This window comes from Haliaeetus leucocephalus, unplaced genomic scaffold (assembly GCF_000737465.1).
Source record: "Haliaeetus leucocephalus isolate CR32 unplaced genomic scaffold, Haliaeetus_leucocephalus-4.0 Scaffold517, whole genome shotgun sequence".
NCBI lineage: Eukaryota > Metazoa > Chordata > Aves > Accipitriformes > Accipitridae > Haliaeetus > Haliaeetus leucocephalus.
In genome coordinates this window covers 2,080,527-2,103,710 of record NW_010972953.1, presented here as the reverse complement: position 1 = coordinate 2,103,710, position 23,184 = coordinate 2,080,527, and the positions used below count along the sequence as shown (strand labels likewise).

Below are 23,184 nucleotides of genomic sequence, written 5' to 3'. Positions count from 1 at the left end.
AGTTCTTCAAACCAAGACACTAGATCCCAACTCAAACAGCACTCAAATGCTGATATAGGTTTTCACAGCATGCTGTGAGAGCGCATCTGGGGACTGTGATGAGTAGGGTAGAGCTCAAGGACGGAGACACAGCTAAAACAACCAAACTCGGTGCAGAAGTGCCCCAGCTTTCTTTGTGGGATGACACATGTGAAACCACACAAGACTCATTCAGCTTCTCACACAACTGGGTATATGCCACAGCACAAGATCAACACCTTGGGTCCCTACTAAACACTCCCTTTTGCATGAAGGCACCAACCCCATTCTGAAGAAGCCTCAGAACATGGGTGTCAGGAACTGGTTGTGAAATGTTCACAGCAGCTTCTTTGCACAGGTCTTTTCACAACCTTCTCCCCAAAAAGAACATATTAAAAACTCATCCCTTGTATTGAAGATTTCACCTTTAAGAACTCCAATTTTTTTAAACGTTGTTTGATCTGCCACCTAAATAGGAAAAATGTTCCTTTTCCCAATGTTTACTGTTTTGAATCATTTATCAGCAACTAATTATGCCTCCTTACATAGTCTTCTAAATCATTATGGGCAATCACAAACAGTAAGTAGTTCACCCACAGCCTAGCTTTGACTCTCTTGCTCATACAATTTAAGTGAACAAACAGGGTAAGTACCTTCACACTTCATAAATCTAAGCCTTGTTTCCCTAAGTATTCACCTTTTCATAGTTTTAACTTAACCTACAGTCTTACATCAAAGCCTCCTGGGTAATAAATAATGCAGAGACATTCCATTAACTATAACTTTTAATCAAAAGCCAGTGGATCCAAGAACATCATCAAGGGAATGATTTACATCTCAGCCAGTACCTTTTTCTCTCTGAACACATGAAGTGATAAACTGAAGAATGCAAGGGCAAAGAACATGCATTTTATCTGAATCCAGCTCATGCCACTACTGCCAAATCCAGAAAGAATTATAACATCCACCTCAAATCAAAAGCAGTATGTGAGTTTTCAGCAGGATGGCACAATGCTGTGATACCGCAAATCAAACATATCATTCCTGAAACCAACTTAGTCACCTCCAGTTCTCTGGAGAGACACATTACTTCCCTTCCATTCTAACAGTCTTTCACTCCCACTCTGTCATCACTTTCTGTCCCTTTTAGTGCTGCCCAGGCTTTTACACTGTTATTGCAGAGATCTGTTACATTTAGGCATTGTTCCAACGTTAGCATAACAATTCAATTTTAAGGGCTTCCCAAGTAGAAAAAAAAGAGAGGAACAGAAGACATGATGGTGGAGTGAAGATGCTGTAGTAATGTATTTAGTTTTTCCCATGGGTGACCTCACTTCCTCTCCCAACCAAAAAATTTGTCTTGGAAAATTATGCAAATTTCCTATATTTCCATGTTTGGGACTTCTAGTCACATTGCTGACCTCGGACTTCCCCAGAAAAAGCTCCAACCAAACCATGTTACAGCTGGAAACTACAAATACTTGCACAGAAGAGGAAAGGGAAGTCTGGGACTTCCAACTGTCACTGCACCATCCTCACGCATTGCCACACTGTTCTGTGATCAAGTAACATTTCCAACGCATCTTAGAAATGACACATATTTCAGATTAGGAAAAAATGGACAAAAGCATTGTAGCTCTCCACTTCCTTAATATCTGGCCCAGATTCATCTTGTTATTACTTTAGACCACAGCATTTTCTCCTACCTACACTGGACTCAAAGAACAGTTTATTCTCCCCAGTCATCTCCTCCCAAGACAGGCGATTTTCAAAAAAACTGCAGCTCATAATGCCTGTGGACATCTGTGAAAGGCAAGAAAAGAGCCTCATATCCAGTCTTTTAAATTCTCTAGAAATACAAAAGCACCTACATAGAAATAAAGGCACCTAACACTGGAAATGTTGAGGTCAACAGATCCAAAATTGTTGGAAAGCACTATTATAAAATAAACAAACCCAACTTGTTCCATGCATCCTTGTTCAATGATGTCTCTGAACCCTTAGTGAGGTTCTGGACTCCCCTTAGCTGTTCCATATCGGTCCTGAAGTGTAAAGTCAAAAACTGGACAGAGTGCAGCAGCTAAGTCCAAGCCCGAGCTGAACACTGCCTCATCCATGTGGCTGGGATGCCAACAGTCACCCCCAGTGGTCCATCCCCTCCTCTACACCAAGCTAGCCTTCTTTGAAGAAAGTCTTTTCTGATTTATTATACTTTGGTTTTATATTTCATGAACGAACCTTGAAAGGGCATATACTTCCAATAACAAGGTCAAAGGAGTTCTGACATGCTGTAGAGAAAAAAGGAAACATCCAATTTCAGGTAACATCAAAACCCATTGCAGGACAACACTTGAAATCACAAGAACATGACACTGCACATATGTCCTGTCTTACAGCTGCACTGCAGTCCCCTGACATGCTGAGAGGCCAGAGACTTCAGCTGCTGGAAAGTAATGCCTCATTTGGTTAAGCTAGAAATTGCCTAAGTGAGTACACTGGTCATAATAGCAGCTGCCAGATTTTCCCTTGAGGCTGAAGTCCTCTGTTCTTAACAGAGGGAGAGAGGGAAGGTAGCATGGCATGCTGACCTGACACAGGCTGTCCCCTGCCAGCTTGCTTCATCCCTACCCTGGAACAACCTGGAAACAGAAGGGAGTTCAGTTTCCAAGACCCTCAGATTTTTTTTATTATTATTATTTTTAAATAAAAAGATTGTGATCGGGGGTGGGAGGGCAACGACGCAAAAATGGCACTACCTGTTGTGTAGCTGGTAAGAACGTGAGCTGTTCTGTAGAGAATACCACAACACATACTCCTGTTGGGTTATCAAAGAGACATTACAGTGTCATGCTGGCTTTCCCCAGGTGCATCCTGTATCTTTCTCAATCACTCCTGCAGATTTATATACCGCTTTACCATCTGTAAAGCTTACAATCTAAACAGAATCAAAGCAAGCTAGAAAACAGGAGAAGTGTTTAGGAGTAAAGACTTGCACACAGTGAGGGGAAAGGAAGATGGATTCCATCATATTTTACTGTTAAGAAGGGGAGGCAGGAAGGCTTAAGGACTAATAATAGAAGGTATTAAAAAATTACTTTGAAGTTGTTTTAATAAGCATCTAGAAAATCCCTGGTAATGCATTCTTTTTAATGTAAGCAATACCAAAGTAAATATTAGAGAATTCTGTGTTCATCAGGACACATGAATGAATATATATTTTCCTGACTATTTACAGCACTGATCTTAAAAAATATTGCATTTTATTTGCACTAACTCAAGTTAGCTAGTTGGAGAGACATGGGCATGCATACTGCTTCATACACCACCTCATCCTATATCCAGTGGATAGCAATGGATACAATATTAGAAAATATTTCAAACATGCATAACAAAGAAAACATTGCTTGACCAATACTGATGAGGAATTTAAATTACTAAATTACAAATTACACCAAAACACAGAATGCCTCAGTATCTTTTCACCAAATGTCAGTTTTCACCATCTTCCTTGAAAACATAGTGACAAAGACCACATTGATTGCTTTATCTGGAAGGCTCCTGAAACATGCATGTGTCAAAGTAGTGAAATGGGCTCTGCCCGTTCTGACTGTATTACAAAAGAAGAGATTGTTTCCACGCTCTACTGACCTAGAGATCTGTTTAGCCAAGCAAGCAGAGTTTGTTGATGCATGGAGCACAGAGAGAACGAAAGAAAACCCTGAACCTTTTAACAATTAACAAAGCATAGGAAACTTGTCAGCAAGGCCAAATATACTACAGCTCACCCTGCATTAAGCCGAGTTGAGCTTTATCAGCATAGTTACTAGTGAAGATTTGCCACATTGGCATCTATTTGTACTTGCCTGAAACCAGAGTAGAGGTCTCAAGAATAAGACTCCTCATGTAAACTGAAGATCTATGATTCTTCTCATTCTAGCCCATACAATAAATATCCTGTAAATCCAAAGGCTGTGGTATGGCTACCTGAAGTATTTGCAGTTAGTATTGAACACAAACAGAATCATGAACAACTCCCACCCCCCCCCCCCGACCTCCAGGCTGTGCTTTCTCTACAAAAGGATGATGATACTCCTCTCTAATCCTGTGGGGACCTAGCATGTTTTCCACTTCCTCAAATCTGAAAGAAGCACCTGGAAAAGGAGCTGCACTTATCTCACGGAACACACCAAGTTCAATTGCTGAGCTCCACCTAGATACAAGTCTTCCATATAGCCATTCACAGAGAATACTGGAGGATCTGGAGCATATGTGGAGCCAGACTAAAGGACCTAGCCTGTAACTCATGCTAGGCTACTGCCACCAAAGTGCCATGGAATCAGTCAACAGACAATATCAACAAGACATACATCCAGAGCTGCAACCAAGCTGCTGAGCCTGCAATGGGGCAATCTTTGCTAGCAGTAGGGAAGTCTTAGCCTGGCAGTGGTAACCAGAACACCATTCCTGACTGCAGCCTCAACACATCACGATGCTAACACAGTAGAGATTCAAGCTGGCCTCTCCAGAGCACTGTGCCACATGGAAATAGCAGCACTGTCAACAGTGGGAGGAGAATCTCTCACACTTTACTGCGCTACACAGTGTGAACATGCCTGCTGACTGCAAATCCATGTCAGAGACAAGCCTGCTTACAGAAGGTCCTCACTTCTGTCCCTCCTGTCAGCATTCTTTAGCATGAACTGACCACCCTATCTCAGAAGAGCATAAAAAACCTGGTGACTTGGTTCACAGGTGACAAGAGAAAAAAACCCACAACTTTGTGGGGCAACAGGCTGGAGTCTTGCCCTAACAATGCACTCTGCCATCAGCAAGGGAGAGACTCCCTTATACATATATACTCCAGTGTATATATATATCCAGACATGTTCAAGACCCTGTTCTAACTACATGCACATCTGTCCACAAGACAAAAGTGACGAGCAGCACTTCATGTCCTTTGTTTGCATTAAAATGAAGGACATTCCTTCTTCCATTGCACTTCACAAGTTACTGTCAACTTATCTTAATAGAGCTTTAAGAAACCTTGGCTGAAATAGCTCACACACTAAGATTTTGAAAACCCCAATCAAACAAAAAGCCTCCAAACCGAATACCCTAGGAAGGAACGAGCTTTAAACGCTTTAAAAACAAATTAAGCAGCCACAGCTATGCTCTAAGCATAGTCTCAGGTTTCTGACCCAGAGCTGCTTCTAAGAGAAGCAGATCCATTTCCCAGTGCAGATGTTACATATTTTAAGTCTTGCCCCTCTGTTACTGCAGAAGGGTGTTCCACATGGCAGCTTCAGATTCGGTTGAAATTATGGTGCATTGGCTGTGTCACAGGAATTGTTCACATGCACGTAGTTTACCCCACCCCAAGTGCAAGGCAGTGTGACTTTGGCTACAAGACTAATGAAAAAGGCTTCAAAGCCCCACACACCATATAAAGGTTTAGCTACCAGGCAACTCTCAGCTCTTCTGATTTTTGCAGGGCAGCGGCAGAAAGCTGTCTGTAGGTATTCAAGGAAGCCTGAAGGTCAAGAAATTAAGAACAAGGCTTTGCAAGCCTTCATGAAAAGAGGCTCCAGTATCTTTCATCGCAAATTACCATTCTAACCAGCTCCCTGACAGCGAGCGGCTCCGTCCCCATCGCTGGGTTCGCTGCGATGCCGTGATGTTGCTAGGCTCAGTTGCTAAGCAAAGGCACACATGCAACAGCTCAACTGTGGCTTCATTACAGGGCAGCCTTAAAAAAAAAAAGGGGGGAGAAAAAAAAACAACCAACACACCCTTGATTTTATATGTACATAGAAATGTCTTTGAATGCTAAGCAACAGTTAATAGAGTTTGGCAATATTGCAGACAAACTAGCTTTCTGCTGTGGGGCTTCACTAAGAGTCACAATTCATTTCCTTCCTTCACAACGTTCATGCCTTTGGTATTCAGCAACGCCAATTGTTTGGGGTTTTCTGCTCAATACTGGGCATTGCAGGAAGCCAAGGAAACTGGTCTAGAAAAGGCAGCAGGAGACACAAGGAAAGAGAAGTGACATCCCCAGACCAAAGCAAGCAGGTGCGACTTCTTAATAAGAAGCCTTATGCACACAGTTCGGACCTGAACTTTGGCCCAGGGCTTCTTAGTGACAGGGCTCTGAAACATTTTAAGCAAAGCCAGAGGCTGCAAGTGTTCCCACATACCTCCAAGACACAGGATGTGGCCTCTTCTGTCTAGCACTAGACAGAGGAACAGAGCAGCTTTCATCCATCTGCTTGGAATCAAAGTATTTTATCTAGATGACAATATTAGCTACCTCCAAGACTAGAAGCACAGAATGCTTCTTAAGCAGCAGTGATTGAAAACTCAGAATAAAGGTTAGAGCCATGATTAGTCATAAATACAAAGAGCAGATAAATGAACAAGGATTTATAGAAATAATCAGATAGGAATGGTGTCTATCCCTTTGTCTGACAGGCTGCTCACCACTAACCTGCAACAGACCTTAACCAGAATATTCCAGAGTACATTAGCCAGATCCACTTAAAAGGACAGTTTATCCTTGTAACACCTGCTGGAATGAGGAGAAAGTTTCTGTGCTAGGAAGAGCACAATCTACAGCATTACCAGGCAAGGCTTCTGCCATTCAGCACATGGAAGCAGAACCATACATACAGTGCCTCTGCCCTCTTCTTCCCCAGCTACCATGCAAAACAGATATAAAAGGGCTTATGCAACTACCATGCTCCTCGGACCAATCATTTACAGCAACACAAAAATTAATCAAACAACCGGCTGATCAGTAGTTTCACACTCACTTGGCTTGCTCTGTCATAAGTCACCTTGAGGTCCTCTCTGTTATCCAGTCATTAGGGATGCAACCCTCTGAAAACCACCTGCAATCCCCCTCAGATCTGTGAGGGGACAAGACCCTAGACTCTCATTTCTTGCAAGTTGCCACGATAAATGCAGAAGTCACTGTATACATTGCCATGGCCAATGCTGTTCAGTAAGTCAAACACACTTCTGCTATTCCCCTTTCAACATAGTACTGATGCTAGCATACCTCAGAGATAGGCTGCAAAAATACCAAGACATATGAGCAAAGTTATATTCAAAGAATGATCCTGTCCTTAGAGCATAGCTGAACACTTCGGTTTATCAGTTAACAGCTTCCTCACCATGCCATTGATCGACCTTGGACAATTCCTGCTTCGGTTTACCATGAATTGCATTGGGAGCACACTAATCTGGTCTTACTCTGTACCCGAAAGTTTTACCGGGTGCATTAAGCACACGTTTAATATTGACATTCTCTGGCAGAAACTTAAAGCAATGTCTATTGTGACCACCAAAATCAGTGTTCAGAGTTTAAAATTTTTCACACTAAATGGGATTTCATGAAATACAGGATGTACAAAAATCTTAGTAAGAAAGGATGGTCTCACTCTGCTTGCAGTCTGACAGAGAACACACATGAGACTGAGACAAGCATCACAGTATGACTAGTTCAGACAGGCTGGACAGGATGCAAAAACAGCAACTGAAGGCAAATATTCATGAGTCCAACTTCTAAGTTTGCTGAGCTTTAACCATGCTGATTAACAGCTAGGCCTGTGCTCAAAGTTTCCAGCAAATAAAATTTTGAATGTTCTTTGCCAGTTCAAGTTTCTTGAGTTTGTTTTCGATAATCGCATTCACTATTATAGTCATCAGTTAGAAAAATGCAGAGATACAGAAAGTGACTAGAAATTGGACTACAACGCATATATATGGATGTGTGTTCATGTGTATCTATACACACACAGAGAGATAAACAGTTAAAGCTAAAGAATTCCTGGTTATTACATACTGTCTCCTTCCAGGCTTGACAATCACACTATATAATCCCATTTATAAATATGTTAGCTTTTCTGTCCTGTACTTCACACTGGAATATTTGCATTAGAGCCTCACTGCTTTAGTTACAAACATTATCCTAATTTCCAAGCTAAAAATTAATTCATGACCAGTTTACACATATTTGTTTTCATACCAACATTTTCTGTTAGCTGAAACAGTCCTCCTTCCCTGCTTTGTTTTTACCTGGCCTTGATGTATTTATAGAGAATGATTAGATCCCCTTGCAACCCTGTTTGCCAGGCTAAATAAACCATGTGCTTTCACTCTTCTAAGATACACCCTCCATTCTCTGATCATCCCTCTGCCAACCTCAACACATTTCAGTCTGAACTCCTCCTATGCAAAGGACAGACCATTCTAATCATTCCAATGAAGGTTCCTCAACACCTTGTAAGAAGTTGTGTCAACTCCTTCTCATCTCTCCTGAAAAGTCCACTGGGGTTGCCTACACATATCCTAAAGCTTTTTCCGATTAACAATCCAGAAACTCCACAGTTTTCTGACTGCTCCTAGTAGAGCTAGATTTCACAAGTTCAGTTTCAAACTAAATACTATGTGACCTCCACACCCCAAACAAGTCTAAACTACTGGGCTTCCTAATGCTTGCAACAATTCCACCCCTCACCAGCAGCCACTAACAACCTAAAGAACAGTAATTATCTGCAAAAGTTCACAGCTGCATAATTCCTGATGAAACTGGGAATCTTGTGCAGACCATCCATTACTTGAAATCATTTGCTCAGCTCAGAGAAGTAACACAGTTATCCCAATATTCAGCCAGAATGGCCTCTTCTCAAGGGATGTAATTTTCTCCCTTCAAAACTTTCTCTTTCAAAATTGTCTCTTAATCAATTTTGACTGCTCCCTTAGCGCCACGACTCTTCTACATAGCCATTGTCAGCATAATAATAATACCAAGCACTTATATAGCTATTTCCATCTTCAAAGCACTTCACAAGCATTAACCAATTAATGCATATTCTTCCCATGCTGTCTCTAGCGTAACAGCCTCACTGGGTTTTCCTGTGACTTCCCTTCACGGCTTTTCAGTTGCCCCAATATCCTTTAATTGAATCCCACTGTCAGTCTCCTTTCAAGTGCTTTATGTTTCACATTTCAAAGTGAGCCAGCGAAGTGCTGCATCCTACTCTGGTAACATTGCAAATGGCTTTGCAACACCATGCAAGCTTGCACACTTTTTATCTGAAACCAAGAGTTAGCCTAAAAAAATACAGTTTAACACATGGTTAAGGCACTAAGCTGGAACTTGGGAGGCCTCTATTTGACCCTGGACTCATGGCAAGGTGTCAAAGAGATTAGGTAACTCCTTTGTGCAAGATTTCACAAAACCAAAATAAGTTAACCTAAGGACCACAAGTCCCTCTTCAAAAGGAACTTAAGTGGACCGGGTTTACAAACATTTTTTTTATAACCTAAGAACTGCAGACAGATGCCCGGTAGCCTTTACAAATGCACCTGAGTTCTGCAGCTAACATATCCTCTTATAAAACCCCACTGGGCAAGTATACACTTTAGGCATCTAAACATCCTTGCAAATCTTGCCCTGGGAGTTCAAGACTCAATGAAAATGTTCAGGATGATTCAAAAGCTTCTTAAAATTTTACTCTTATTTTCTCTCTGCATCTGTAAAACGAACACAGTGAAGATTTAATTTTTCCCCACTTCCAGTCCAGACATCTATAAAAATGACACAAAGGCAAGCATGGTTTTCTGCTACATCTGTGATTGCTGGTACGTGAATCTTGAGACTCTCAGATTTTAACCATCTTCCACAAGTTTGGTGTTTCACCCAGCAGTTAATCTCAACTCACAACTGAAATGAAAACTCAGAAAAGGGAAGCTGTTTTGATGAAAAACATTTGTACAAACACCCCTCCAAACGGACTCCACTCATAAGCAGCACTTTTACTCAGTCTCGTTTATAAGGTGCTAATTATCATCTCCAAAACAAATTTTTTCAATTTGTATTTCAATTATTTTCCAGTAAAAGAATATTTGCATTGAAATGGCTTATCCATTGTGCTCAAACTCATTTTCATCTCAGGTGTTAGGACTCCTTTATCTCAAAAAAATGTAAGAAAGGTGAAATAAGGTTCAAGGTGAAATCCATCTCAAATGACAGTGCAGGCCTCATACTTAAAAGATTTCCTCATGATAAATTTTCATTATTAGTCTCTATTCCCCCTGTTACCAAATCCATGTCATCATTGAAAGACTTAAAAGTAGCTGCAATTTCATTTGCCATTATTAGTTATGAAGCTGCGTGTCCATCTATGAAGTTCAATGCTCCCTCAAGGCCAGTGAGAATGGACCTTGCCCCAAGAGAGATCTTTGACCCAGCCACAAATCTCATCTCGCTAATAATTTAGAAGACCACAGTCCTTGAAATTCTCACAGTATTAACAATTTCATCATTACACTGACAGAGAACTGACAGTTTAAAGAGAATACTACAGTGAATATAGCTTCTCTAGAAATAAGTCTGCCCTAAGCTCAGAAGGAGTTTGCAAGCATTTTTTCCCCTCCCCACCATGTTTCAGTTTCTAGCTTATATCTTTAAACATCAATAGAGTAATCTGGTTATATTTTCATGCAGTTGTAACTACACGGAAAGCACAAGTTACACAAATCTACTATATACTTTTGATAGTTGCAGGGGGGCCACCATCCCTTTTTAGCACCTAGGGCTTAGAACAGAAAGAAGACACAGAGAAGTTCTGTAGAAGATGACACAGAAGAACTGACTTCAAATATTCAGCTAACGCCATATCCAGCAAACTAGCCATCACTGCAGTGACCAGAATCTTACACTTTCAGATATAAAAAAAAAACAAAACTATTAAAAGCTCTTCACTCTTCTACCACAATTCTAGTTTCCCTATGCTCTCTAAAGAGAAATGTGTTTTTACGAGTGCTTTGAGATCTTCCAACAAAACACTCTTCCAGGCATTTGTATTATAACAGCTTGCACTTGTATTATCATATTTGAATTACAAAAAGAGGCAAAGAGAAGGCAATTTCTCCCGGGATTTTTTGTTGGGATATAAATCCAATTTTTACTTGATTCCGTTAACAGCACTTTCACATTCACTTCCTTGAAGTATTGCTGCACTTGATATTTATTACCTAATGCCTACTTGTCACCTTGAGCAATCAATGAAAGTCACCAGAAGTTGACAGTACACAGAAAAGTTAACAATTTACTTCACCCAATGGGACAAAAAAAAACCCAAAAGACAGCCACATGCTCTAAACAATAAATAGCTTAAATAGCTACAAAAGGTTTCTAACAGATTATCTGCAGAAAAAGAGAAACATTTCAGTTATAGTGAAGTTTTCAGTCCCTTTACACATGAATTCCACGTATACAACAGCAAAACCTAAATTCTTCACTGAAAACCTATCAGCTCTGTTCTAACAATAAATGTCCCTCTTGGCAACTGATGGATGCTCTGATACTAAGAAACCAGACTTATTTTTATCCTGTTCTGATCCAATTTAGAAAAATTCTCATGCTAGGTACCAATCTGCCACAACTTGTATGCAAATATTCCCACTAGCTGCAGTGGATCAATCTACTCATATGCAAAGTCCAAGTCATTTCCACACAGCTTCTGTATCCTGTGACCTCCATCTATGTATAACTAACAAAGAAACTCAGAACTTATTTCCATTACCATTAACATTATATTGTACTATTTTATTTTTCTTTCACCTCCTCCGTTTAAAACCTCATTTTCACCCTTACGACATATTCTATTTAATCTTAGTTTTCAATCCCAAAAGCAGATCAATACCTTTCTTCTTCAATCTACATAGCTCTCAATCAAAGAGTTAACAAGGGGTGAATCGAATCGACTTCTAGGTTCAAATTGGGTATTTTTTGTAAAAAGTCTCATTTGCTAACTACACTCATGGAAAAGAAGGGGTTGGGGGAAACTCCCCATAACAGCCCTTAGTGTTAGATTCCTAGACAAGAAAGGTCATAATTTGTTCTCTAATTTAAGACTGTCACAACACTTAGTAGGAACAAATGACAGACTCTCCCATAAAACATTATTTTCTGGAGCACATTAAATTCAGTGAAATAAACTTGCTCTTCTTAAGATGACTTCTTTCAGTTAGAACCGATTTAGCTGTTATGAAGAGGTAACAACAGTATGGGCCTTGCAGGGTTGTCTCTTATATCTTAAATCTTGCCAAGGTAAAGAAACCAGCACTATATGTGCTACTGAAAGAAGATACCTTGGTCTATGAGACACCCACGCCAAGATAGTAGATGATCCATCTTCACAATCAAGACCGAAGAACTGCAATCAAAAAGCCACAATGCTTTCACCATGCTTTAGCTCCAGGCCTTAAGCAAGACCCTATCCACAGCATGGGTACCATTCCACACATGGTTCCCTCAGCACACGACCACCTGACAGGTTTTATTCTTTAATACATTCTCATTAAAGCACCCTACCAAAGTACAGAAATTGCAATACAGCTGTTTTACCAGCCTTTGAAGAGCAACATGATTTGCACACCCCCACTCCACACCCTGTGCAAAGGGAACTGGAGCCCTCAGAAAAGGGAGTAATCCTGCAGAGGGGTCAGCATGTGAGTGACAGATCGTCCCTCTTTGATCATTCCAGGACTCCTGCCTTCAGAGGTTGTGTGTTAAACCCAACATTAGAAATAAAGCCCCAACACTATCAGGGACAAATTCCCTATCCTTCAAATGCCTATTATTTCAGGAGGTGGACATTATTTTAATATTAACAGACTGAGTCCTTCTCCAAGTGGTGCTTAACTTTAATGAAAACAGCCCAGGATGGTTGCTTGACAGATGTCCAGTGTCCACAATCAGTGCCTAACCTTTCCCTAATGGAGACAAAACAACAATAGAGGGATATAAACAATATGCTGCACAATGCAAGCAGCATCTTTAAAAAACAGCATCAGCTTTGGAAAAGCACTAGGCTTCATTATCCTTCTGAAGAAGAAGATTTCCTTTCTGGAAGGAAATATATTTTTCTTAATAGATATTACTATTTGGTGTATCAAATGGGAAAGGAACATTGAATTGTGCCTTCATTACAGAAGAAATGAGCTTCCATTTTCTGTACCTCCAACTTGGCTTTAACTGCTCACCAATGTCAGATCAAGCGTCTGTCTAACAAAAGACCAGATTCTCCTTTGCCCTGCAGCAATGAGAAGAGGGAAGAATCCTGCTGACAATAATGGAGTTACAGAAACGTGAAGGAGGCAGGACTGGAGAACAGAATGAGACTCAGTACATCCTTACATTTTTCAAGCTGCAAGACCAGCTTTTCTGAAAGATGTTTAAATTGCCAGCTAGCATTGCTCATTTCAGCCAGGAAAATGGTGAAAGACAGTCCTCCTTACCAGCAACTAGATCTCAAGACACACATACACTGGTAACAAAAGCAGAGCAAGGGGAGAGTGGTAACAACATGTAAGTGATTACACAACAGCACATCATTCCCCACTGTAAAGTTCTTCAGCAAACTTTCTGTGAATAAAAAGCCAACTCAGACACTAAGGAAATCCACTCATCCAGCTCTTTCAGGCAATAAGCTATCCCTCAGGACCTCTGGCTCCAAAAGCAATTGCATAGATGCCATAAAAAAAATATGTTCAAACTCTGCTTTCACTAGTTTAACTAAAAAAATAATTGCTAAACTGCTGATAAATAACAGGCACCATAATTAGGAAGCAAGTTCTCTATTTGACCTCTGCCATCCTTGAGACATTCATTTTCATAATACATTAGACAGTACTATTTTTCCACTCTGTAGACAAGAAGCTGAAGCTCACACAATTTAAGCAACTGCTTCAAAGCCAAAGAGGCTGTGGCAAATTAAAATCTGAAGGTCCAGACCATCCTATCTGCCAATACCCCACTTTTGCTAAAGACCAGTATCCAATTCCCTGATGCTTCTGGCAAATTCTTAGTCTGTTACAAGTCTCCTACCTTCCCATCTATACCCGAGTACACTAAGCCTTTAAAACCTGCGCTGCAGTCTTTTGATAAAAGGCACAAATGTGAATATAAACATAGAAAAACTGTACAAGTGATACAGCACAAATTACAGAAGGAGCTGAGCAACCTGTGCAAATCCTTACTGGAACAGAAACTGCGTTTTATTACATTTCTGACTTTTTTGCCATGAATACTTTACTTCTTGAAGTTCAATAGCAGACAGACAACTTTCACCTCAGAAAGTCATTTACAATTAATCCCAAATTGTACATGAAATGGTTGAATTCACTCCATGCAATCAAGAGAGAGAACTAAGAGCATAAAACTTGTGTAGCTAATCAACCTAGTGCAATTTGTATCTGCTGAAAGCTTTTCACAAACATCCTAAGATCTCTCTACAGAATAAATCCGTAAATCATTTCAGGATTTTGCAAATTCTACTTATCCCCATTTTACAGATGGGGAAGTGAAATAGAATGACTAAGGCTCACACCCTCAAGGATTTTTAAGTGCCAACAGCCATGGAAAACAGCAAGGACTGGGCTTTAATGACTTCTGCAAGTCAAGAGCGAGAGTGTGCAAATAACAGGAGAGCACTGAACCAGAAAATCCCCAGTTGTGGTTAATTTTCTAGCTGTGATTAACTCATCTTTCTTGTCTATTTCAGTACTTCTTGCACCTTCTAATGCAATTGGCTCTGGGCACTGACAGGGCCAGGATTATCAGGCTGTGACCATGGTTTGGTGAAATGGCCTGTTGGTGTACATCCCACTAAACTGACAACTGAGAAGCAGCTAAATTCTTTACACTGAAAGAAACGCAGGTCACTAAGGCAGGTGGATGAAACCCAACTAAAACCATTTCATTAGGACAGAAAAGACTTAACATTCCAGAGAGCTAACGCAAGCCAGAGGCCGAAAGAACCAATCTTCTCTTTCTTTTGTTTTAAAATGTTCTGGATAAAGACACCTTTATTTGATATTCATTGTTGTTTTATCTGCCTTGAAATAGGAACTGCAGACATTTTGATAAATGGATTGAGACATTGTTCTGTTTCAGTGTAACTACTGTAAAATGCCTTCACATCCACTAGCACAGATACAGCTTAGACCTCATCTGCACAGAGAAAGCATCTCCAAAACATCTCTCTCAGAAGCAACAGCATGGCATTTCTGTGCTGCTGTTTAGCACACAGTAGTGAGAAGACCTAGAGTCTGTTCCTAGCTCTGCCAGCAACCTGCTGTGTCACCTTGGACAAGCCTTTCTGCATCTGGCTCTGCCTTCTACCTTCCCTGCACATACAGCAAAAGGTCTTTGGGCACAGACTGCTTCTGCCCAGTGCCTTCTCTTATAGGGCTAACAATGAAGCAGGAGCAGCAATGCCTCCTTACATAGAGGGAAGGAAAAAAATATTGCCAGCAGGATACAGGATGCTAATTTCCTTCTGGTTACAGATGGAGAGAAAGAGATGCCTGCTGAGGTCACCAAGAATTACTAAGGAGGAGCCCAAATGCCAGTGAGGGTTGAGGCACCAGGCTTTTGTGAGAACTTGGCTGCAGCTCCAGCCTACAAGTCCTGCACAGCAGCAGTCTTATCAAGGCCAGACTGACACACCTACAAGTATAAAGCTGTTTTCTGCTGACACTGGTTGCCTTTCTCATGTATTGTCCTTTGACAAACCTGGGTTAAGAAGCAGGCTTGCAGCAGTGCAGGCAGAAAGCCCCTCTGTATTGTGGTCTCCACCTATCTCCACGATCCTCCAACACTCAAGAATGGTATCCAATACTTGTTGACCATTTAGATTGTACACTCTGGCAAGGGCTGCCTCCAACTGTATGTTCACACCACACTAGACACATAAGGACCACTGCTCATGAAGCTGCTGAGTATACCATACTAAATACACTAATACAGGTCTTTCTTCAGGTCATGTTCCCCTTCCTTCAACTCTCTAAATACCTGCTTCCCCCAAGCCTAGGCCATCAGTTCATTTTCAAGTAGATTTTTTTGCAGTCAATAATGGGGAAGAATTTTTTTTTTTTAATTACTCCCCTATCACACATCTCCCTGGCAACCATAGCTGCTCCAGGCATCACTGTTGCAAGACCCTTCTCTTCCAGCAAAAGTCACAGATCATCAGATCTCTCTACTCCACGATTATTTTGACCTCTCAGAAATTACTAGCACCAGCAGGACTCTGACACAATCCCCAGTTCTCTTTCCATCCAGCAGACAACAGCAGTGTGCACACAAAACAGGCAGTTTATTAGTAGAGTGGTCACGCCTGTACCTCATAAGGCTAGAAAATTACTGCAACCATTACTGCAAGGGACTGAATCACAGAATGCACCTGACACTGCGAAGAAAGAACTAACACATACTGTTCACTGTGAAGTCACATTAAAAAGAGGGGAAAGAAACCACTCCAAAAAAACTACTTTCAACTTTCATCCAAGGGAGGTATAAAACAAATTACATACAACCTCCCTGCAGCATACTGTCTCCATTCTGGCTCGCTGTGTCCATGGCAGCAGCAAAGAGACTGAAACAAGAGTTAATTTGATTTCTTTAATCAATGGGATTTTCCCAATTACACATTAACCACTATCAGATCAGTCTGCCACTGCATAGCATGGCAGAAGCACATATATTTTGCAGATTACTGCACTGCATCATGTTTATTGCAAGCAAAATACATTGATTTCCATAATTGCACTGTACTTCACTTCTCCAGAAACATTGTGTAAACACAGAAACTGTGGGTGCTACTATCACTTTTTTTAATCTCCGTATCTTGATTTCTTTGAAAGCAATGCAAGTGCCTACTTGCCATAGTAGGCACTCACACACCACAGAAAGCCTCAGAAATAACCCTATAGTTGTATTGAAAGCACTTCACAGCAAGTAGCTTCACGCTCCTTTGCGGAGAATTAAGAAACAAAACACAAAAAGCAATCTTGTGTTTAAGGTTGAGACAGACACGTTTGCAGCTCTGCCACAAATTCCCCAAATGACCTTGTGCAAGTCACTCAGGGAAGGAAGCGGCTTTCCACCGAAGGGCTGCCCTGGAGGCAGGAGGGAGGGCACCCCCCAGGGTGGGTCAGAGATTGCCCATGGGCACAGAGAGGAACAAAAGGCAGTATACACAGTGACACCACTTCTTCAAAAGCGCCATAGTAGAAAAATATGGTAGAAAAGGACTTGGACATGGCTTCTGTAGCCTGGCACCTGTAGAAGATACTGAGCAGGCAACAGCAGTATTTTCCCTGCCACTTCCACAGCCCCCTCAATACTCTGGATTTAGCACTGGTACAGGTTAAGAGTGCTTTATTAGGAAAGCCCTTCAATGCTGTGTTTGCCTCTACTCTGAAAGAGGTTACCACAGGTATTGGATGGTATCACACAGGCCTCATTGGCTGGACTTACATATTGTAATATCTAGTTGACAAGTATTAAGTGCACATATTGAAGTTCTCAATCAATATGTTTAAGGGAAACATTTCAATAAGCAGCAATATACAGACTTCATTAAAATATTGAGCTAGACTATAAAAGCCCAGTTAAGCAGGATTGGTGAGGTCATCTCTGTTCTTATGGCCAGTCTTTCTGGGTGGAGCAAACCTTACCTGGTTTTAAATCCCTTTAAAGCCTGATGCTGTTAACCTTCCCATCATTCATAGAATCATTAAGGTTGGAAAAGACCTTCAAGATCATCAAGTCCAACCATCAACCATGCCCACTAAACCATGTCCTGAAGTACCCCGTCTACTCGCTTTTTGAATACCTCCAGGGATGGTGACTCAAGCACTTCCCTGGGCAGCCTATTCAATGTCTGACAACCCTCTCAGGAAAAAAAAAAATCATCTGCACCCACAGAGGCTGCCTCTGGGTATTAGAGCCAATACATGGGATTACACTACCTCTGTCATTTTTGGCTGCTGTATATGTCAAACAGACAACTGAATGCTGGACTTACCAATTCAAGCAGTACAGAATCTTTGTTACTCAACTTAATCCTTTCTTTTTTGTAGCCCTTAAAGTCTCATCTTTCCCCTTCCATTTGAATTTGCTATACTTTCTGTTGGGCAAAAATTCAAATCTAGGCCTATTCATGGTATTTCTGAACCTCACAATGCCTAGAAACATGGAAGACAGCAAAGAAGTATCATTTAAAATCCACTCAGCTAAACATAGCTTTGTTATAATTTCACTAAAGCCTATGAAAAATTACTCCAGCCCTATGTCTCAGGATACTTTCGATAAAAATGGAGTAAGACTTCTCTTGTAGTACTATGGGCAAAGACATCTATTGCAGCTTTCTCCCCAAAATCTTTATACCAGCTATACCTATACAATACACTTCTTCAGTATGCATTGCAGTGTAAGGTCAAAAGGTTAGCTGCACAGTCCTAACAAAAAACTCAAGTCCAAATCCAGTTCTGGTCTAGCCAGAGAGCTATGCATCCTTTCCATCTCCAAAGAGGGTCTCAGTATTAGAAAACTAGCTCAGGGCTTAGCTGCACCTGATGGAAGCAACATAGGGATGAGACTCACCCTTCAGCCCACTCTCTGTAAATGCTTTATTGCTACCGCTGGATGTTACACAATCAGTGTTATGGAGGTTATGCTGCCTGACCTTCCCCCAAACCTGTCTAACCCTCAACATGATCATAAAAATTTCCTCTGGTCAAGATCCATGCCAAATTTCAGTAGGAGCTGGTGGAGGGGCATCAGCAGGAACATAAGCACAGCTGTGAAATTTGGCATTTCACAAACAACTGGAGCCAGAACCAGAGGAACCAGAGCAGGGCAGCAAGCACCACACAGTAATTCAGCAGTTGCAAATCCCCAAAGCACAGGTGCAAGTGGTTAACAGCAAACAGGGCAGGGGGGGAATTATTCTTCACTTGTCCCTGAAAGTAGATCAATAAGGCACAGTCACTTCTGCATAGTAAAACATATTCTCTATAGCAGTGATACTACAAATGATCACCTGAGCAACAGCTCAACTATACCTTGAACCCTAAACCACCCTGGCAAAAAGCATATCTACCAGGACCTATGGCAGATTGCCTGGATCACGTTCCCCACACCCATTCTGACAAGCCCCTTCTTTTGACAGAAACTCCGAGACAATTGGAAGGCAGCCACCAAAGATCAGCTGAACAGACATCCACCTCTGCACCACTGCAGGCTGGCTCAGCTGGGAACCATCAACCAGCTGAACACAAAATTTCCCTAGGAGGTATCTGACATGACAGAGACTGAGCTCAGTAGCAAAGAAAGCTTGAGCTTAGATGTTCTTCAGCAGCACTGAGAATCCATGACAAAAAAATATCAGAGGGACAGGCAATGAACAATTGTACAGCAAACAGAAGCCTCCTGTACCCCAAATGATGAACTTGCTAATCAATGCAAAGAACAAGAAGACAAAAGTGAAACTGCTTGCTTATGGTGCCACAGCATGAATTGTGACCCAAACCATCCAGGCTTGAAGTAGAGTCCTAGCTACTGTGCAGCAGTCTTCCTACTAAGTTCTTCCTAGCAAGGGCTCCTCTTCCCCCACCCTTCCCTACCCATCATTACTGGCACATACTTCCACAGAGGAAAGCCTGCTGAATTTGGATGTTCTTCACTGAGAACTCACAAGTGTACACACCAGTGTGAAGAGATAAGAAAGTACATCTGCTACACTCCAGCCAAACCTGAGGGCCACAGGGTGGCCCAGCCTCACATATACAGGCACACGGAGACAGAAGGATTGGGCCATATTCCCATCCACCTGAGGATCACCTATGTTACCCCACTGTGAAGTGCTGAAAACCTATGGACTAGATCACATATCCACCCCCCCAGTCACAAGGGCAAGGAGGGAGGTACAGCAACATGATGCCTTCTGTGATCCCAACCTCTGTAAGCGCCAAGAAGCCAGCCTGATCCCAAGCAAAAGAGCTGTACCCTCTGAACATCTGCACCCTCTAAATGTTTTTCGTAAATGACTCCTTTTCAGTAACAAAATGCAATAGCAAGACATCAGTGAATACATGGGAATCATTCATTCCATTCAGCACTGATATCCCCACTGCTTCAGCAATAGTAGGACTCAGATCAAAACTATACACTCAGCTATTGCCATAAAATACTGTAGTTTCATCATATGCCACAATCAAATGTAATCAGGCTGGTGACTATTCACTTCCCTCCCTCCTACAAAAAAAACATCTATCCAACACTTCAGAGAGTTAGTATCTCACACCCTCACCCCCTTAAAAAATACCCTCAAATCACTATTTCACACTGAAGTTCTTTCCCTGACAGAGTAAGTACCCCTGAATCACTCTTCATCCTGTGGAGATTTAAGACAACAAAACAAAAGAAAAGGATGATTTACAACATAAATACATACACATACATCAAAATTCATAAACACTCTTCACAGGAAGAGTCTGCCAAAAACTATTTTCTATCAAGAAAAAAAGAAAATTACAATGATTTAAAGTGATTAGACCACGTTTCACACTGGTGCATCTTTCCATAACCCAGTACAAAACAGGATGCTGACTAGTAAAGCACAGTGTGTAAATAATGGTATCAAGACCCATTTTGTAATAGGCCTTCAAAAGAAATTGCATATGTGTGTATCCATACACACCCGGCCAATCCATACCCCAAATGCACCTTCTAGCACGATGCACAGCTGATTACTCAGAAGGCAACAGAAAGGAATACTATTTCTGTTCCCATCTGTTTTGACAAACAAATGATACACACTGTATTTCTGAGAGGCCATGCATGGATCACAGTCAACTCATGGCCAAAGAAATTCAGTGACCTCTGCAAATCTTAAAACACTCTCAAATCATTACTGCACCCTTAAAACTAAAAGGGGAAACTATACGAACCACTTCCTCTCCCCCCACCCTGCATAAACACAATAAACTTCAGCATATCACAAAACACCACCTTCTCTACAGCTCGGTCAGTTCTTTGCACAAATAGAAGCTATATTATCTTGCCTTCAGACACAGTAGCATCTGAAAAAAGCAAATGCTTTGTGCCATTTTTTTAGAAGGACATTACTGGGCAACAGGACTACTGACATAGCACAGCTGATGTGATGCGAGTAGGATTTCTTTCCCTTTTTATTTTTTAAGACGGCCAGAACTATTAACTGATAGTTTTACATATACAGCTCTACTGCCACACTATGGGAACTCTTGGTTATTACTACCTACACAAACCCTAGGAACAGGCGAGGTTAGAACTGAAGCCTCTAAGGAACTCTGTTCTACAGCGGTTCATGATTTGCTCAGCAAAGGTACTAGAAGTCCCAGCCCAGGCTAAACTTACATTCTGGGATTAGACACTAAAACCACCGTGGACTCTGCAAAGGGTGGGTGCATCCACTCCTTATATATTCACTGTGTTCTGGATATCCAGCAGTAAGCCACCAATTTCAAAGTTGGTATCTTGCTTTGACAAAAAGATCATTACTGGGATTTCAGAATTTTTTTAAAAAGAAGAGCTAGGAAAGAGGAGCTATTGACCAATGCCTCTAGCTCTGATGCAAATAAAAAACATCTGAGGTCTAAAAAGCTTTTGCAGATCTTCTGCTCACAAAGAATAACAACATAGAGCACCAACCTCTGGGTGAAGGATCCAGAACAGACAGCACTCTAAATGCAGAGAGAAGGGAGCTAGGGGCCTGAGAAGAAAGGACTATATACTGAACAAGCAGGTACAGAGAGAAGCCTGGAAGATCTAGCATGAACAAGCCACAGACCGCTTAGAAGGAGAAAGCTGTAAACCCCTTATATAGTAAATCATGTATTTAGGTATCTCTACATTGGTCTACTTGTATCAGAAAAGCATGACAGAAGCTGCTGGAATGGTTTTCTCTTGTGTACATGCTAAATACTCCTGCTAAAGAAGGGAAGAATATTCACCAAAATAAATATCCTTGATTAGGACTTGTAGGTTGTTTGGGTGGTTTTATACCCTTCCCTAATAGACACTTCCAGTTAGCAAAACTCTTCAGGTCCACTGTGAGACTACTCAGGAGGAGCAGTTAATACTTATTCTGTATCTCCTTAGAGGAAATCTGCCTTACATAATAAAATCAGTGTTGCATTCCACAAAGTTTTCAAAAAAAAAAAACCCAACCTAAACCCCAAGCAGCTTTCATACACATCAACACACAAACACACATTCCTCTAGCCTAAGATACAGCAGACAAGACAAACGTTACTTAGAAACTCTTGGAAATCAGGGCACTGCACAGTGTTGAAAGAAGACACTGCCAAACACTCAGCTCTCCCACTCTTCCCCCTCCTACACACACATAAGGACAGTCCCTAAATATTTGCTGTTTACACCAGAAATAAACTTCAGTCCTTAGATACGCTTTCACTACAAGGGCAGTTGCGGAAACTAGGGAGGAGACACAAGCAAACTCCCCCCAAATTCAAGTCTTCTTTTGCTATCTTTCAAATCAATAAACACGTATTTCACAAAAAACAGGATGCTGAGGCCAAAGAGCTCATATATAAGAGATAATCAACTTGAAAGGCAGGAGGAGTAAGAGGAAAGTGCTTCCATCTTCAAGCAAAGTGTCCTAAATGTATTTTATCAGCTATGGGCAAGCACTAGGGTAGTGAAATATTGAATTAAGATGCAAGGGAAAGACAGAGGGGGAAACAGTGATGGCATTTTTCACAGTCATCTTGCACATCATACAGCAACTGTGCACAAATTATTTGACCCACCAGAGAAGGGGAATAAGATCAAATAAAGCCACCTTTTATTACCCCATCGCTTAAAATTGTTGCTCCCAAAGGATACAGAGGGAAACTATCTTGTACAAAGCTACAACGGTCTGAAGAAAACACACTCCTTATTGAACACTACAGGGAAGCATGCGCTGACACACAAGTGTATGCACACACATAGAGTGCCATCCTCCCCCCCCGCACCCCCCAAAGAGGATTAACAGTGGTCCTTTGATCTAAGGAGCAGGAAGAAAAATGCTCCTAAAGTTGCCAGCTTTCTCCATTACACTTACCAGTCACCGAGACAGCCAGCAGCCCCACGGAGAGCAGCAGCACCCGGCTCCAGGAGCTCACTTCCACCGTCATGAGAGCAAAGATTCCCAATTTTCCCCAGTGCCTTCCAAAGCCACAGCTGCATCCCGGCTTGTCCCATCCCAAGGAAGGTTGCATGTCAAAGGGGCAGCAGGAATGGGGCGTGCTGGGGGTTGG

At 41.5% G+C, this 23,184-nt stretch overlaps 1 protein-coding gene across 1 annotated transcript in view; it reads right to left on the bottom strand.

The window, feature by feature from the left end:
- CSMD2 (CUB and Sushi multiple domains 2) overlaps positions 1-23,061 on the bottom strand; it is a 307,074-nt gene extending 284,013 nt beyond the window's left edge. The window contains exon 1 of the mRNA XM_010576319.1: positions 22,989-23,061. Within this exon, the coding sequence (XP_010574621.1) occupies positions 22,989-23,061 (73 nt within the window). The remainder of the gene's footprint in view (positions 1-22,988) is intronic.
- Between the last annotated feature and the right edge of the window lie 123 nt (positions 23,062-23,184).